The sequence below is a fragment of the Cyprinus carpio genome, chromosome A23, assembly GCF_018340385.1.
Source record: "Cyprinus carpio isolate SPL01 chromosome A23, ASM1834038v1, whole genome shotgun sequence".
NCBI classification, from domain to species: domain Eukaryota; kingdom Metazoa; phylum Chordata; class Actinopteri; order Cypriniformes; family Cyprinidae; genus Cyprinus; species Cyprinus carpio.
Window position 1 is genome coordinate 10899770 of NC_056594.1, and position 19061 is coordinate 10918830.

General features: G+C 37.4%; 1 protein-coding gene across 2 annotated transcripts; it reads left to right on the forward strand.

Annotated features, from left to right (window-relative positions):
* Positions 1-409: 409 nt before the first annotated feature.
* Positions 410-19020, forward strand: LOC109055072 (intermediate filament family orphan 2-like). Of its 2 annotated transcripts, none has more exons than XM_042713080.1 (9): positions 410-1489; positions 12817-12877; positions 13228-13326; positions 13923-14099; positions 14320-14465; positions 16461-16650; positions 17060-17149; positions 17235-17371; positions 17495-19020. In XM_042713080.1, exons 1-9 carry the CDS (start codon positions 942-944, stop codon positions 17628-17630), a joined length of 1584 nt encoding a protein of 527 aa, XP_042569014.1. In that variant the 5' UTR covers positions 410-941; the 3' UTR covers positions 17631-19020. The 2 variants fall into 2 exon arrangements, with proteins under 2 accessions (XP_042569014.1, XP_042569015.1); XM_042713081.1 differs by having other exon boundaries at positions 413-1489; positions 16491-16650.
* Positions 19021-19061: the final 41 nt, after the last annotated feature.

Consider the following 19061-nt stretch of genomic DNA (forward strand, 5'->3'; position numbering starts at 1 on the left):
AATTTATTAAGATTTCTATAACCAGGACTGAACTTGTTTTCTATTGTTTATTGGGTTAAACTGGTTGTCAAGTCACAGTTTGACAATATCTCTTTCCATCCCGTTAAGTCTTTTAGTAATAACCCTTCAACTAACAAAAGCCTTCCTCTGGGAAGTGACATCATTTTGGTGGGAAAAGAACAGCACAAATGCACCAATATCTATTAATGGATCTTCTGAGTAATAACTGTAATCATCTACAATTTTAAATGTTATAAAATGAAAAGTCTCAAAGCATATTTCATCATAGCATATTTAAACTTATTTCTAAGTTTTTGGTCCCTTTTATAGAAACATTTGCTTAAATTAGAACACACAAAAAAATGATTTTAAGTTACAAAGTTCAAATAAGTACTGTGATAATGACCCCATGTCATATGTATTAAGACCACAAACAAACAACGTTCTCTTTTATAACTTGAACATTGTATACAAAGCAAAATATTTAATATGTAAATACTTTGAAAGGCACGGCACTAAATGCTACGGCCTACAGCGCTAATGACCACGCCCCTCGTGTAATATGTTAATTAAAGGGCGTGTCTTGCAGACATAGTAGCCAATGCGACTGTTACTGGAGGGCGGAGCGGACATGTCTTTATCTCCTCCCATTTCCTCCGGATGGTGTTCCCAGACTGGGCTGAAACCTGAGTCTCTACGTCAAGTCGAGACAAATAACCGGCCCATTTAATCACCAGGGGATAATAGGAGGGCAGCTGTGAGTTCATGAAATGTGTACCGGTCAGTGCGCTTTATCCGACCGCTAGAAGCGCGACTATGGCCTATTATTTGTGTGACATTAGATAAAGGGAGTACACCTTGCGTCCGCGAGCATGGAGGTGACGTATGTTGCTTTACAGCATCTGCAGTTTGATGCATAGAAACTTTGCTCACGAACAAAAATGGATTTGCCTCGTCGTTTTCCGGACCCGCTTCTCAACCCGATGTTGTTCAATGAATCCGCGGCACCCATCGGTATGAATGAAGCGCGTGCGTCTGGGAGCGGGTCCGGCGCCATGGCAACCAGCGCGTTGAGAAACGATTTGGGCTCCAACATTCATGTGTTAAAAACACTAAATCTCCGCTTCCGCTGCTTCCTTTCCAAAGTCCACGAGTTAGAGCGCAGAAACAAGTTATTGGAGATCCAGCTGCATCACGCCCAGGAGCAGTCCCGGTACCGACTGCTGTTTTCCCGGGAGCAAGCGGTCCAGACGAACCTCGAGCTGCCTTACTCAGACGCACTGTGTCAGTCGAGACTCCCCGGTAGAATCTGGAGCTTCTCACACACCGCCCGATACGGAGGACGCTTTGAGACGCATCAGGGGCCTGGAGTGTCCTGGACTCATCCCGACAGTGTCGGGGTTCAGATCGACACCATCACACCTGAACTCAGGGCCTTGTACAATGTTTTGGCCAAAGTCAAGCGCGAGAGAGACGAGTACAGGAGAAAGTAAGTCCTCCAGCTTATATTTCAAGTGTTTGTCTGCAAAAATTTCTTTAGCGACAATTTTCTTATAAATCAAGGAATAATATTGTAGTTAGAACAATTATTGTTACTATTAAACATTGGTAACTTGATATTAGTTACCTCTGTCATCTACAGTCATCCACTGTCTGAAAGAAAAATGAAAGCTTGTCATAGGCCTGTTATCGGAGATGCCATACTTTACAGTGGTTTTACTAACTCTAACACTGTGTTATGGTTACTATGGTACTTTGGCCAAAACTATGCTTACCATTAGAAACAGAGCAATAATTGGTTTGACCAGACCAAAATATTGAATAATGGCTTTTATTTACCAGAATGTCAAAGTCACCTATTTAATCTATTGCTTACATTATTCAGCTATTTAACAGCCACTGATCAATAATAATTATAATAATAACAAGCAAAGCATCCAAAATCACAATCACAAAACAGCTTTAAATAAATGTTTAAATATTATTATTATTATTATTATTATTATTATTATTATTATTATTGTTGTTGTTGTTAAAATAGCTTTCCAGATGTTCAGGGGCAACTTTAAAAAAACAACAAGAAATGTTCTCAGAACTTTGGTGAATGTAAGGTCTGGTTATCTGGGGCCAGCTGCATGAAAGGTTTAGACTGGTCTTACAAGTTAGTCATCTCATTTTTTTTCTTTAAGACTAGTCATAATTTTTTTTTCTAAATTCAGTTACATAAAAGCATAATTAGTTAATTCCAAAAATAAGAGTGATTACTTATTGGCTAACTGCTAGTTGGTCAAACTTGTCTTAAAGGTGACCTATTATGCCCCTTTCTATAATATGTAATATAAGTCTCAGGTGTCCCCAAAATGTCTCTGTGAAGTTTCAGCCCAAAATACCCCACAGATAATTTATTATATTATTTTGAAATCTATTTTGAGAGGAAGGAGAAACACTATTTTCGTGCATGTATCTTTAAATGCAAATGAGCTGCTGCTCCCCGTCCCTTTTCCAGAATAGGGCTGTTCCTTTACAGCTCGTACCTCAGATACTCTGATAAAAAAAACAACAACACCTTTTTGGTTTTGATTATCATGTCTATCGCGCTGAAGTCATTTGTTTTAAAGCCACATTAGTTTAAACTTCTGATATACGGTTTTCTGAGCACACACATCTGAAGCACACGCACAGAAAGCATCTGTCTAGGCATGGGCCGGTATGAGATTTTGACGGTACGATAACCTTAAAAATATCACGGTAATGAGATGCACATTCGCTCTCTGAGAGCAGGATGCGCCTCTCGAACACCAGATACAGCGTTTCCTTGGTTACCGCTGTAAAAGCTGTGCTGAAACACTGCTTTAATATTAACTATACAGAGACGAGATGAAAAGAAAATCCCAAAATAACTGGACATTTTGAACATTCAGAAACCATGGAAATAATTTAATATCCTGATGTGAATGTTAGCAACACATTCTTGGAACATATTTTTGTTAGCTGGGTTATCAAATACTTTAAACAAAATAGCCCTTTTCATTCTAAAAACAAAAACTTTGCCCCCTGTGTGTTCATAGTAAGCAAGAGTGTGTGTTTCCTTTCTATTTTATGCGACTGTCCCTGGGGTTGTTTTTTTTTTTCAGTGTCTTAACAGTAAGGCTCTATCAGTAACCCACGTATGTTCTCCATTTTCCCATTACAAAGTGTCTAGTTTGGATATGAAACCTGAGAAAGCAAGGGTGACATCTTATCTGACAGAAACCATTAGCTTTTTCTCTCCTCCAAATGGGGATCTGTGCAAACCCATCCCATTCAATAGGAGTTTGTGGGATTTTGTCCTAGAACTACAGTAGAATCTCTTTGCAGTTTCTCTTTTTCTCTTTGGGGACTGATACTTATTGTTATTGGTCCACGCAATACACTTCCACCCATTTCATGCGGGTTTGCTTGATACATAAGGAATTTCCCCCGATTATATTCTCTTTTTGATTCTTTGATTTGTGTCATTCAGTTCATTTTCTGATTGAACCAAACTGGGAAAATGATGTGCCAAATTCCTTGTTTCTGACCCGCAGCCGGCAGTGTGGGGCTCATTCATTGCTCAACACAAATGAGTTACTGTAACTTTAAGGCATTTCCGGTCATCTAGAAACCCCAGACTAACAATAACTACAGTAACCCTGAGATGCTTTTGTGTTTCTCAGACTGTTCCTCTTGGCTGTGCTGGTATCTTAGTTTGTTTCAGTGGCTCTGTTGTAATAATAATTTAATAGTCTGGCTGTAGAAGGCCCATAGAGACTTTCTCGTCTGCCAGAACAGATGTAGACGGTCGGTGAGAAGAAGCGGACAAATGAGCCACACAATGATTCATTTCCAGATCTTGAGTGAGCTGGAAACCCCACTTTATAAAGAGTGCATGCATCCTTTGATTACTCAGTGCTTTATAATAGCCATACTGTTAGGAATGGGCTATTTTTTTAGATGAATAATTTAGTAAATATTCATATGTTTGCCTGATTTTGCTTAAGTGGCCAAGACAAAATTAACTATTATTTGCATTGCTGTCTTTGCTGTCGTCTCTTGTTTGTTTTGGCTGTCAGATAGAGTGTCACAGTAGCAGCCGGTCAGTTAGGATGGATGTTGGTGGTCTGTTATATTAAATGTGATCCTGGACAGGTGGAAAATGTGGCATCAGGCTCATTTGCAAAAACTGTCTCCTAGGAAATTATTTAAACAAATATAAAACCAGCTTATAAATTAGGCATAGGTTTGGCAACAGACTGAATGTTTTGAGTAGCTTGTGTTCTTTAAAGTACAAAGTAACTTGGAGCCAGCTTGCATCTGAAAATGTATTTGCATTTGGCGATTTTATTTGTATCTGGCTATTTTCAGAGTCTTAAGGAAGTGGGATTTGTTCCTGACTTGAGCACAGCATGACAAAAACCATTATTGTTGAAAGGGGGAAAAAGACATTCACCCCAGTTATTTTCCTGACTCAAAACAGCACAAAACCTATAAATGATCCATATAGTGACTGACTGAATATTTTAGGGAGCTTAACATATCTAGTGCATGGAGTCATTCTGCCCCACCCCTTGGAGTGTCGTGCGAATTCTTTGCCCATCCTCACATTCCATAAATGTGTTATTCATGTATTGTATTGGAAATAACCCCAACAGAGAACCCTATAATTGAACCTTTTTTGGTTTTGCGTAATATTTTAATTAGTATCTTCATTGGCATTTCTAATGTGGATTGTCTGAGGCTTTTTGCCTAAGATTTGGTTGCGTTTTTAAATCATATTTATTTATATTCACATATCATATGAATGTTTATAATTTCTAGACTCTAGCTTTATGATTAAACACATGCCAGATTTCAGAGAATACACCCAATTTGTCACAATGATATTCAGTTTAGTTTGGTTTTCTGTCCTTGTGTTCATTTCCTGTCTGCATGTTTGCCTCATCAACCTGTGTATTCAAGTTCCTCTGTTTGAATCCTCACTTGTTTGGTATCGTCAGTGTTTCATGGTTGTTCTACGTTGCATGCCTGCATTTTTTACTCTGTGAATCTGTACTATTAAAAACTATTTAGTATCTTCATCTTCATCGTTGTGCTTTGTATTACCACGATTTGTGACAGAATACTGGACCTAACAAAAGAATAAGAATTGTCATTTCACCGCCCTCGCAAGAGAAGGACTTCCTTTGCTGGAATGTACTACTCGATTCTGCCAACTTGTCCAGCACACAGCTTTGATGGGACCATTAAAAACCTGTACTGGATTGGAGCCAATTATTATTTACCGATGGACCTACCTGATCTAAGTACGGGAACACGGAGACAGGCAATCCTCAGGTGTCTGCAGTGGGATAACCCCGAACTGATACCATCACTTAAGCCACTGCAGAACCTGAGCCAAGCCCAAAGCTCACTATCCACTGCACAGAGCATCTGCCTGAGCCCGTGGCAGACGGAGAGCCTGAGCCAGTTGACGCGTCTGACCAGGTGTGTGAGCTGCCAACATCGCACCTGCCGGAGGGAGTATTAGTGGAGTACGAGGGGATGGAAAGAAGCCCGACCCACACTCACTGCTGAAGGTGAGCTACAACTGGCCTCTCTCTGGAAATCTTTTGGATAATTTCATGTATTGTCCTGTCTTCCCCCTGGTTCTGTCCAGCCCTGACCATACCCCACCCCCCCCCACCCGAATCTCCAGAGCCTCCTGTGTTCCCTCCCAGCCTCCCTCTCTCTCTCCTCCTCTCCATATATCTGTAAGTTCTTCAGCCCTGTCTCCACTGGTTCCTGCAAGCCCCTCAGCTTGCCCTCAGGCAGCACCATCCTGGAGCTTTGTCTCACTGCAGGTCTTCTAGTCTCCAGCTCTACCTTGCAGATCCCCTGTTTCTGCCTTCAGCCTCTGAGGCCTGGATTCCACCTCAGCTCTTTGACCCATCGGCTCCGCCTTGGTCAGTCGTCATCCATCCATCGCTATGTGATTCCACTCCTCTGACTTCGCCTTGTCCCTCCATCCCTCTGACTTCATCATGCTCCTCCTTTTTTCCGGCTCCACCTTTATCCTCAGTCGGTCCCCGCTTCAGTCGCTGGACCCACAAACTCGGTGTCACCCTGGCTTCTCTTCCATCGGCGTCATTTGTCAGTCAGTGCTGTCAACCTTACCTCCACCACCTCCGTCCCACAACACCTCCTTGGGGCACCATCCGGGCAATTCCTTGGCTCCTACCACCATCGGCACCTCCCCGTTTTTTTTTCCATCACCTCCTCTGGATCTCTGTTCGCTACTCACAATCACAAATCGTCCTCAACCTAAACCTCTCATCAGTGAACTGTCAGCATGAGGTCGTGCCTTTTGAGAGGGGGTGTACTGTCACAATGATATTCAGTTTATTTTTTTTATTTTTTGTCCTGTCTGCATGTCTAATGTGTTGCTATGGTTTTTGATTTGATTGTATTATCCTGTTCAGCTGTTTTCGCCTCATCAACTCCGTTTGAATCCTCATTTGTTCAGTATAGTCCTGTTCGGTGGTTGTTCTGCTTTGCCTGCTTGCCTTTGTCTGAGTTTGTTCTGTGAATCTGCACTATTAAAAACTATTTATCGTTATCTGCATCTTCATGCTACCATAATTTGTGACACATGCTATAAACCTTTCCTAGCACAAAGACCATGCATTCTACAGATGACGGCTTTGTGGAACACACACTTTCAAAAGGTGTTTTATAACCCCAGCAGATGATCTCCACTGACCCATGTGAGTCGGGCTGTAAGCCATGGCTGTAGAAGTCTGTCCAGTTCTGGTCAGGGATCTTGGAAGTAGCTGCATATGAGGTGATGTTTTGTATGGGGGATCAATAGTGTGTGAACAGGAGGTAAGCTTGCTCAAAGTGAGGTCATCTCTTCAGGGAATGATTCAGTAGTGCTGCCTCACTGGGCAGGAAATCAGTTCTGCCCCCCACTCATGCTGGGAGTCCAAAATCATGGGAACTAGAACATTCTGGACATTTAACACATCCAAGAAACAACTGGTATGATGAAAGAAAACAAACCTATTTTATTTATTTTTTGCTTGAGGGGACTTGTTTCAAATGTCTTATTTAAATTTTATTTGTAATATTTTATTATTTTTACATATGTTATTTTATTTTTATTATATAATTTTATTTTATATGATATTACATAATTGCAAAAGATCTGGTCAGGCCTAATTGGACTGAATGACTTTTGGAATATGATTCAGTGATTTTTACTTAACATTTGTACTTACAATAAACTTGTTTCTTTAATAAACTGCAGTCAAATACTGTTTCAGTTTTCACATATGTACAGATTAGACATTGTTTTTATGTTGTGGTCAGTCGGGGCTGAGTGGCATGTTCTTTCACAACATGATGACATCCATAGATGAAAGCTGATGATCCATCCAGTCTTAGCAATGAAAATCAATGAGCTAATGATGCTAACAAATTATTCTGGCTTGCTGATTTCCCTGAAAGATGCTACTCTGCCTTTTTCTCCTGACCTAGCAAGTTATTCATGATGCTGCACATGATTGACTTTCAAAAGATTTTATTTCCTCCAGATAGATAGATTCAGCTGGTGCAAAGCTATCAGTTATGTGGCAAATAGATGCATTTCTGAATGACTGTGTTTATTGTGCAGGTTTGTAAATTTCCAGCTAGTGTACAGACGGATGGAGCAGTAGATGCAGCCAGCCAATGCATTATGCATATAAAAACTGAACCTCAAAAGCCCCAGTGACGCAAATGCTTTAATAAAAGCTTGACTGTTCCATCTTCAGTTTGGATGTTGTCTATTCCCCTGTGAACAGAAGTACACTTTAACATACTTTTAAAAAGAGTACTTATTACAGAAAGAGTACACTTTAAAATAAAAAAGTGTGAACTGAATGCAGTGGTTTTGAACACATAATTGCATGTTAATTGCAATTAAATGAAAATGTATTATAGGTTTAATATAATATATAATAAATGCAATTAGCTGAACTTTCAAGCTGGGGAAAATGTGCAAAGCTTGTAAACAATTCCACGTAACCTCAGAATAACCATTTGGTGTCCATAAGCTCATTGGTCCACTAGTAAAAATAACTATAAAGAGGAGCATTTTGCTAAATATATGCACTATATTGCATATTCATAGTTTTACTTAACCTGTTGTCTGCATGAAAAGAGAGAATACAAGGAGCTAAAGATAAAATTCAACACCTCCTATATAACTGAATGATACTAATGAAGAAAAACAGTCTGAATTTGTGCAAGACATATGACAACATTTATAGGATGCATTGAGGAGGAGCCCAAACTGCACTCAATGGCCAAGTGATACTGACATAGCTATGGTCCGTGATATTGGCACAGATTCTGTGTAATAAACAATTCTTTGTGACTGTATAGTTCTCAAGTTGGAAAAGATGTTTAGTTCCCATTTTAAGAGACAGAAACACATGACAGTATGACTTAAATGTTAAGGTGCTTAAAAAAAGAAAGAATGAAATAAAGCAGGTTTATTCTGTGTTACTTAAAAAACAATTTTGCACCTATTTTTGTTTTTATACGAGCCAATGGCTCAAGTGATTTTTTTTTTTTTTTTTTTTTTGCTAGAGCCCTGAAAATTATAATCAAGTACTTTATGTCTATAAAGACCCTCTGTGGCACAGAAGGGAGGGGTTTTAAATCTGTGTGTTCATGTGTGTGTGATTCTTGAGAGTAGCTCTGAGTATTGATCTGAAATGCAGCTTGCTCTTCTTCTGGTGTCCGGGTGCGGACTCAGATGTGCACAACTGAAGACCCATGGGACTGTCTGGAGATGGATCAATATGTAGGTCATCTTTGCACGTATTGTCAGAATTTTCTTTTAGCACTCTTTATTTTAAAAATGTGTTTATAACCAAATAAAATCCTTTTAAAAAACATAAACACCAACCTTACGTTCTCAAAAAATAAACTGTCTGCACACTTGAATCCTTGTCACAAATTTAATTACCAAGCTTTCGGTCAAACGACCATCCTCAGGGCATACAGATCAATAAATGTAGCAATCAACTTAACTGTGTTCAAACACATCACGAAAATAAAAACATATTGAAGTATTTACAAGAAAAAAAATGAGCATAAAGCCAATAACCCAAAATTTTCAGTCTTGTTTGTCTGGCACCTTGGTGATCGTGAGTGCGGTTGTAACTCCTTCTAGCTACACCACCTTTAGCAATTTCCAGGCAAGAAGCATATATTTGGTTTTACAAAGTTATTAACAGTATGTGGACATTACAAACTCTCAGTCATGATACTAGAGTGTTTTGGGTGGTTGCTAATGTGTTGCTAAGGTGTTTTAGATGGTTGCCCACCCCAAGCAAGCATAACCAATTAAATGTTATGTACCCCCTTTTTTTCGAAATGTATGATTGACGTTGATTGGTTCTTGTTGTTAAACAGCTCAGAGATAATGTCTGTTTTTTTTTAACACATCTCAATTCATTTAGATCATGGTTTAGAGGGTTAAGGACAGAAGGTCTTCGCCAAGAGTTAATTGAGGCACAGGAAACAAACTAATGTTCCATCACGCTAATGAAATGGTCTGTACAGCCTGACAGCTTTTGTTTTGTTAAGCCATAAATATTGCATATACAGCAGTATTTGTGTATGTACAGACGTTGTAGGATTCTCTTGTTTTGTGAAAGGAAATGTATGAGTTAGGCCTAGACCTCACAAAGGAAATGTGAGGTGTAAAACAGACCTGGCATGAGGCATTCATTTTATTTAAAAATGAAAGCACAGGCTAATTTTCAAATTTATTTTTAAGTGATTGAGCTACAGCTTTATAACTCAGTACTGAATAATTTTATCCCATTGCATTGATTGCCCTAGCAAGCAATTTTTTTTTTTTTTATGAAAATCAAAGAAGCCAGATTATATTTAAGGACTTAATATTTCTTTTAGCGTTAAATTGTATAATAATACTATTATTGTAATTTCACTTTTATAGTCCCCCAACCTTGTTTTGACTTTGAGTCATTTTATGGATTTATTGACCAATAGCAATTCCAATACAGTTCATTGTTTTAAAACGGCTGATAAACCACTTTGATCAGTCACTTGAACACTTAAACTGAATCTTATCATAAGAAATCAAAGCAGTTTAGATATCATCGTCTTAAGTGAAAGTGTAAGAAACGAGCTTAATGTGCTGTGCATGCACTGAATGTGGCACACTCCTTGACAACAGTGGTCAAAGAACAGACATTTATAGAAAGCAAAGGTGATCATTTACATGCCTCACATACCACTGCACTCACCAAGCCACTTTCTACAGTTTTTTCTTGAAATAGCTGAGAGCTTATTGGATTACAAAATCACACACTGGGGAAACTATGCTGGAGAGTTTAAGACACCTTAGTTTATGATAATGCTCAGCATGTCATGTCAGCTACCCGAAAAAGCAATTTAGCACAATATATTTCAAACAGTGTTTGCTAGTTCTTTGATCATTTTCATAATTAATAATTTTTAACATCATGAAAATCGTAAAACAATAAAAATCCTGAAAAAACAGCTCATTCATGTTATGTCAGCTGCCCATTTGTAAGCTTTAAAAAAAAAATCCAGAAATGCTAGAAAGCATGTGGAATGGTTGGTGTGGCTCATTTGCTCATTAGTAGAGATTTTAAGAAGAGGTCATTTACATATCTAACATACCAGCTAATGACTACATTGTGGCCTGTATAGCCTTCTCTACCTTTTGCCACCATCTCTGTCTGCAAAATATGTTTAGGGGCAATAGTGGGTCATAGGTCATATCATCCTCTGTTTTCTAGGTTACTTCCCTCCCCCATCTCATGAGAAATGGCATGCATTTTTAAGCATATTGTTTAGCCCTCATATATATGTATAAAAGTTTGTGGTTGGTGAGAGTCTAAACTAGACAACATATTGTCTCTTTGCATTTCAGAGGTGGTGGACAAATGAGACGATGGGTGTGTCTCTACACCCATTTTTAGGTCTTCACAGGTGCTATGATGATCCCCTCCCAGTCACTCTCTGCCCTATTCACTTGTACACTTTTGAAGTGGTTTAAGATAACAATGGTACACATACAGCATTTGACCTAAAAACTGATTTGCCTCTTTCTTTGCCTATAATAGCTCTTTGAAACATTGGCAGAAGTCATTTGAACTCTCCCATAAATTGAACAATGTGTATTAATATCGACTGGGCTGATCTCACACAATGTAAGAAGTCACAGCAGTGTGTACAGTGCTCGCTAATGGTGAAGAACAAAGGAGGCTGCTCTTCATTGTGTGGTGCATCTTATCTTTCTTTTCCTAAATAGCAGTTCATTAAAAAGTTTTAATCCTGTGCTTATTTTTGACCAGGTGAGCGTTCAAAAGCATTCGGTATGCAGTATTCTTCTACATTTTCTCTCATGCCTTTATCCACACTGCCTTATTTTGGAGAGAGTCTCCATTTGTATTGTGTTCAGTGTCTTTTGAATAAAATGAAAGCTCTCTTGTGCAGTCTGTGCTGCAGCAGAGGAAATGAGAGGAGTCTGATTCTCATGACCTTGGGCTGTTGTCTAGTCAGCTCCACTAGATCCCACTGACATTCAGAGAGATTCACACTGTCCCTGACTTTACACAGTCTTGTCAGCCTGGATCCATGATTTACTGAGTACCGAGACTTGCTATTGCCAATACATCCACAGACTTGATGCTGTGAGCATGTAGGAAATACTGACTCTGCATATAAAACATATATGAAATAACCCCCATATATAACATACATGACATTACTCTGTAGGAGATCTATACAGGTGGAGCTGGGGAAGGTGAAGGGTTTTTTAAGCACCCTGCTAAAGCAAGCACTAGCCAAGTATGTGAATGTTGAGCAGCAAGCTCATTGGCTGCTAATGTTAAAAGAAAGCTGCACCATGCAAATAATGATGTCATTATGTCAGATTGAGTTAGAACCCACTGGATTGCGCCATCTAGAGTTTCATGAGAGAACTTTGGATTGAATATGTACAGGCTTGAAAACTTTTTTGACAGAAGCTTATTAAATACACAAGTGAATATAGTGCCCTATACTGACGACCAAAAGCTTATAATATATTTAAGATTTTTATTTATTTATTTTTATTGCAGGTTTTGACAGCAGTTTACACAAATTGAAAAATGCATACAAATTATACAAGTTGAATATACATGTAATTGTTCTTTTTAATATATTTTAAAATGCATTTTATTGCTGTGATGGAAAAGCTGAATTTTTCAGCAGTCATTACTCCAGTCTTCAGTGTTCTAAACATTTGGCTGCCAGTGTAATATGTAATATAAAATGAAGTTATTATACGAGCAGTGGGGTAAATTTGCAAGATTATTTGTTTATTGCACAGCAACTTCACTCTTATACCTTGAGACACAATAGATTCCCAGTTGCTGAAAATCAAGATTTATTTGCATATTCTGCAATGCGCTACAGTCTCCATAGTGACTTTAAGGGAGCTTGTTAGTGTCTTCAGGTAGCTTTAAAGGTCTCAGGAAGATTCTCAGTGGTCAGTGGCAGTGGGCCCAAAATCAATACATTATGATATTCATGCCGTTGTATTAATATGCAGTTTTACATGACTGGTGAATTGAATTACTTTTAATAACTTTCATCCTCCACAGATAATACATTTACAAACAAAGCACACATCGACCACAATTATAATCAATACAAAAGAAGGTTATGACACACCGTGCACATTTATTCCAAGTCCAATCAATGCCTATGTGGGCCGTTATTGTGTTCCAGATGGGAGGAGGAGGTGTCTAAATGTCAGCAGATGGAGTCTTTGGTGGAGACATTACAGGAGGTGAGATTTCAGACCTATTATATTGTGACTGTGTTGATGTTTGACATCCATAGAGATGCACTGATGCATGGCTGTAAGATAATGCTAGTGCATAGAAGAAAATTCCCCACCCAGACTGTAAAAATATATTCTGAGACCAAATAAATAATGCTAAGAAAACAACCAAAGATTTGCTTGATTTACTGTAGTTTTGTAGCACAGAAACTCAACATTAAGTCCAGTCAAAACATTTCATTAAAACAATTAAGTAAATGAATTCAGCTAAAAAAAGCCATGCAAACTATTGCTTTCATTTTCACCCCCTCATTTTTTCAGTGCACAACAAAACTTTCTAAATGCTCTCTTTACAGACTGTTCAGTCATCTGAAGCTGTGCAGGGAGAAATGAACGAGAAGATGGAACGTCTTAAAACAGAGCTGGTGGTCTTCAAAAGCCTCATGCCTCATGATGTAAGTATCCTCCGCTATCAACTTCTGCACTTTAGGGAAATAAAGATGAACCCGTAGGTAAATTTCTTTGACATCAGGCTGAATAGTTGCCCATAGATCTGTGTGGGCAAATAAGCATCTTGTTCTCTCATGTTTCTCAGTCCCAGTAATAGAGCACAGCTGAGTGCTGCCTCCCTGGATATGTTCTTCAATTGCAAAGCAGTTCAAAAGAAGCTGTACCATCTGTTGCGGGCAAATGACCTTGGTGTATTTTATCGGCCCTTTGAGGTTTTTTTAGGTTTACTAACCCATAAAACAGCTGTGTAGTGCTGTTTATGCATATAACTAAAAAATAAATGTTAAATCAAGGTACTACAATTACTCCAACTAAAACTGAAATAAAAAGAAATGATACTACATTATATTAAATACATATATTAAATTATATTATTTATTACTTTTGAAACTGATTTGTCACGCTTCATGGATGTTTGCAATAATTCTTAACTATGTTTTTATAGTGCAATGTTTTCCTCTTCCAATTTTCTGTTAAATCAATGCATGCCAGATCAAGTCTGAAATAACTTTTATTTACATTCTCATGCATTCTTGTATAGGAAGTGTCTGAATTGGACACTAAAATCCAGGAGAAAGCCATGACGGTTGATATGGACATCTGCAGACGCATCGACATCACAGCCAAGCTTTGTGACGTGGCACAGCAGAGGAACTCAGAGGACATGAGCAAGATATTGCAAGGCAGCCCATCCAGAGCTCCTCCTGAACAAAAAGGGGTACTGAAACTTACAATCACAATAAAATCATCCATTCTACTGAAACAGTGCTCATGTAATGACGCACAGCTTTAGATAATGGATTTAACAATTCAACATTCAATAATGTGCTAATTTTAGTACAGATTTGATTTGCAGTACATGGAGTTTATATAACAGCTTATCATGCAATTTGAATCTTTCAGCAATCAGAGTATGTGTGGGGGTGTGTGTGTTGTAGGGGATGGTGGTATGTAGGAGGAAGGAGCGTAAGGGTGAATCACAGGAGCAGAGAGTGGAAGCTGATGGTGATTCTGGTCACCGTGAGGAAGATGTGCCTGGTTCTCTCAACATCACTGATGAGATGAAGAGGATGCTCAACCAGATGTGAGTCCTCATCGCCATTAGAGGGCATCTTCTGATGTTTTTGTGTGTGTGTGTGTGTGTGTGTGTGTGTGTGTGTGTGTGTGTGTGTGAATGAATTGTTTTTAGTACTTGCTATTTCTTTTTTTGTTTGTATGATACTTAAAGGTTTACATGGAAAACAACATTTTCATTTTCTCTTATTCTTTAAAAAAAAAAGCTACTTTAAGAGTTAAGAATTAGTTCTTGTAGCTCGAACAGGCGGAGCATGGTGCTAGGAATGGTAAGGTCATATATGTACATGCATGTATTATTTGAAATAATTTAGAAATCATCACGTTGTTGTCACAATGTCTACAGAGTTCTAAGAATGCCTACATAGTAATTTGTTTTAATTATACTGTTTTCTGTAATTTAAATGAAACTAAAATAAAATATAAATGTTATATAAAAAAAATTTCAACTTAAATGGAAATTTGACTTGGCGACTAAGTGAAATGAATATGTTTCGGTCGAAGTACTAAATTTACTAGAACAAAACAGAAATAAAAATGTATTATTTAAAATAATTTATTTAATTTAAAAAATGCCAAAACCACATAACAAAATTATTCAAACGTAAGCTAAGCTTAAAATAAAAATTTAAAAATAAAAGTCAGTTCAAAATATTCTTAAATACTATAATAAATCTCAGCATTTTGGTGTTTAAGGAACCTTGTGTAACATTATAAGTGGACTTGTGGGGCAAAAAAATCTGCTAAAGTATAGAATATGGACTGTGGCTTGGTGTATGATCACTTACTGCCATCTAGTGTTCATATCCTCCTGGGACCCAGGCATAGACTTTTGTCCTCTGTAGAGGACATTATATTTACATGCCACAGATTTACAGTACAGAGCACATTCAGGGCTTTTCAGAGATATCAAATGTTTGGAGGTTTGATCATAAACACTCCCTCTCCTTGGTCTTTAAATATGACTGATATTGGCAGAATGATCAAATTTAGCACTCTTAGGGAAATATGATAATGTTTTGTAATTATCATTTAATTCTGGCTCATTTTCAAATTGTTTGTCGTAAATAAACCCAAAAATGTTATGGGGTTTCAAATCGGAATATGACTTTTTGTTACAAAACATGTCTTCTGTAGAGGACACCAGGACATACAGCATGTTAATCAGGCATTTTGGGGAGACACAACAAGTCAATAGGGAAAGAAATTATTGATCAATATTCCTATGAAATATGAGATATTCTTATGAAAATGTTGCCAAGTTATTCCTCCCGTTATTACACTTCTTTTTCATTATAGTTTTCCCTTAGAACACATTCATGCACATTAGATGCATTGTATAAATACATTGTTTAGAGTGGGGATACCAATTTATGGACATTTTACTCACATATTGCACAAAGTAAAATAGTATATAAAATCATTTTTATATCTTTCATATAGTTATAGATTATTAAAAATAGCCTGAAACCTAAAAACTGATTGGTGAATGAAAAAATAAACCATTAATTGTTGCCTGTACATGCCTTTTCATTTCTGTTTTTTTTTTTTTTTTATAACTTAGACCTGGTTTCCTCTACAAAGGACATAGAATAAAATATGAATATTATTTGTTTGTGTTTTCAAAAAGTTTTTTCTCTATTTGTTACAATGTAATGACAATTAAAAAAAATAAAAAATCACAACACTTTTTTTTCAGGTTCTCAGGAGGATATAGTGAACATGTTCATTTTGTGTTGCTTTAATTTTTCCTGTTTGAGAAAAATCTTTTACCATCTAATTGTTTATATTATTGATTCTTCTTAATTTAATAATCTCTTTAGTAAAATATAATTATTAGCATGTTTTTCCTATGTTTATTATTATATATTTATTCTTCCCTTATGTATATAGCATTTTGTTTAAAATCTTTTTGATTGTTGATCTGTTGATTTTCCTTTTCTGTTCTTTTCCTTGTGTCTCTTTTCTCTTCCACATCTGTGTCTGATGCCTGTCTTGTGCGCAGAGGTTGCTCAGCTAATCGGTTTGTTGGCAGGCGGGAAGCGTTCGAGTTTGACGATGACTGTGACAGTCTGGCGTGGGAGGAGACGGAGGAGACGCTTTTGCTCTGGGAGGATTTCAGTAACTACAACAGTCTGAACCTCAGCTCCACAGCATCCTGCGCATCTGACTCTCACGGAGAGACTCACGAGCAGGTCTGTCACCAAGTCACCACTCTCTACTCTCTCACTCTCTCAGGATGCACAAGCGTTCAAAACACACAAAACATATTTTTAAAAGCAAATAATACTTTTATTCAACAATTATACACAGCAAGGATGCATTAAATTGATCAAAAGTGGCAGTAAAGACGTTTATAATTTTTAGAATGTTACAAAAGATTTCTAAATGCTGATCTTTTAAACGTTTTTTATAAAAATATTAAGCAGCACTGTTTTCAACACTGATAATAATAAATGTTTCTTGAGAATCAAATCACTTTTAAACAGTGGTGTATCTTACTATTGACTGGCTATAAAACTGGGAATGCATATTGACTACTTAAAAATATAAAATAATGCAATCATACATAATGCATTCTGCATTTATATGTTATCCTGCCAGGATCGAAGTCTGGGAAGTCTCATAAATGAAACCGAGTCCATCTTTAAGAGTAGAGAGCAGAAGTACCAGGACACCATCGGACAGATTGAGGTGAGAGAGGACGTTTGTGAATGCCATGTTTCAGCTGATATTTGCTTTAGTTGGTTTGTGGATAAACACCGTCTTCCTGCCTCAGCTGGAATTGACCACAGCCAAGAATGACATGAACAGACACCTGCATGAGTACATGGAAATGTGCAGTATGAAGAGAGGGCTGGACGTACAGATGGAGACCTGCCGGAGGCTCATCCAAAGCACAGCCCCCACCGGCAGGTTTGTTTAACCGTACTTCATTTTCAAAGTTAAATGATTATCTCTATGATCTGCAAATATCAAGTACAACAGTATGACTCTACACAGAGGATTTTAATGATTTGTGTTCATTTCTCCTTGCAGACAATCGCCCTCCGTCAGCTCTGTGGCCAGCAGTGATTCGGGAAACACTGATGACATCCAGGACGAGCTGGAGCCTGATGGAGCGAGAGATGGAGAGAAAGAAGAAGCTGTAGCGGTGAATGGAGAAGTTAGATGATGATCAGCCCTTCATCATTCTGGTTTCTCAGCTTCTTTGTGGACCAGTCACACTTTTAAGTGTCTGGTCACTTTTTCTTACACAGTACAGAGGAGTGTGGAATTTCAGATTCCCAAAGAGCAAGTATTGGTGCTTTATATGCTATCTTAGAGCAGGACTAGCCGAAATAAAGCGGTTCCCTCTTCATCAGCACTGCCGAGGCATGGCTCCGTCGTCTTCCTCATAAGCTTTAACTGAGGTCACAATCTTTGTAGTATGATGAGTAGCACTATATATATATAATAATGCATATAAAATATATGCTATTATATTTTATCATAATAATATATTATCAATATAATATAAATATTATGGTATTATAATAACATATTAAATAGACAATTTCTGCTATCTGTATTGCTCATTTGTTTACATAAATCTGAAAGGCAAGTTACACAACCACAGTCAGTTTAAATAACAGATTAAAACACATTATAGAGGAAAGTATTACTCTACATCGAGCTCTGGAATAAGTTCAGGCTTTTCACGTCACAATAATCAATATATCAGCCATGCAGTATGCTTCACAAGTATATCTCTGCTCCAAGTCAGTTCAGATGTTTTCACCATGTACAATTGTTGCTGAACTAAAACACTGTGCACTAAGATCTATGCAATAATCTGGATTTGACTGACGTCGCTTTCTGTGATTCGCAGTATGTGAGTGCAGTTTTTCCCTTTGTTTCTTTGTATTGGTTCTTTCAGTGTTGGAGAGTAGCAGTAAAACCCAAACTCATGTGCCTACAAATATGCTGTATACAGTGTCTTAGTTGCCTTGTATCCTTCTCTGAATATTTCCAGTACATGCTTTTGCTCTGTTGTACACCATTAAATCCTAAATCATATCCTTCGTACAGATGATGACAAAATTTATTTCAAAGATGTTAAATGGTGTGAAATAAAGATTCGGAAGCCATACATATATCTGTCCTCAGGTGTTGGAAGGTTTGGTTAAGCTGCAAAATAGCTAAAGAAAATTTTGCTATTACTTTTAGTTCAGTATGTGGGTCATTCTCAGGAAAAGGTGCTAAATAAAGACTTTTTATTAAAAAAAAAAAATAAAAAAAAAATAAAATTAAATTAACTAATAGTTTTAAAGTTACAATACCAAATATCAAAGTACATATACTAACCCTAAAGCGTTATGTTACTTCAACCACAATAAAAAATAAAATTGATGTGCTTATAATAGAGAGTTATACTATACAAAACTTTAACGTTTTGTCAGAAAGAAAAAAATGTCACATGGGAGTGCAAATTCTGCATTTCTCAGAAAATACATTAATCATTTTAAAATAATATGTAGTGAAAGCATGATATGTACATTTCAATAAAATACAAAATTAGGTTACTTTTTTTTTTATTCTAATGTAATAGTGATATATGGGGACT

What these genes read in the sequence shown, in the direction of transcription:
- LOC109055072 (XM_042713080.1), top strand. Translation starts at nt 942, where the DNA reads ATGGATTTGCCTCGTCGTTTTCCGGACCCGCTTCTCAACCCGATGTTG. An exon ending in AAAGCCTCATGCCTCATGAT is followed by an intron (nt 13,327 to 13,922) that starts GTAAGTATCCTC and finishes ATTCTTGTATAG; the next exon opens with GAAGTGTCTGAATTGGACAC. An exon ending in AAGAGGATGCTCAACCAGAT is followed by an intron (nt 14,466 to 16,460) that starts GTGAGTCCTCAT and finishes TCTTGTGCGCAG; the next exon opens with AGGTTGCTCAGCTAATCGGT.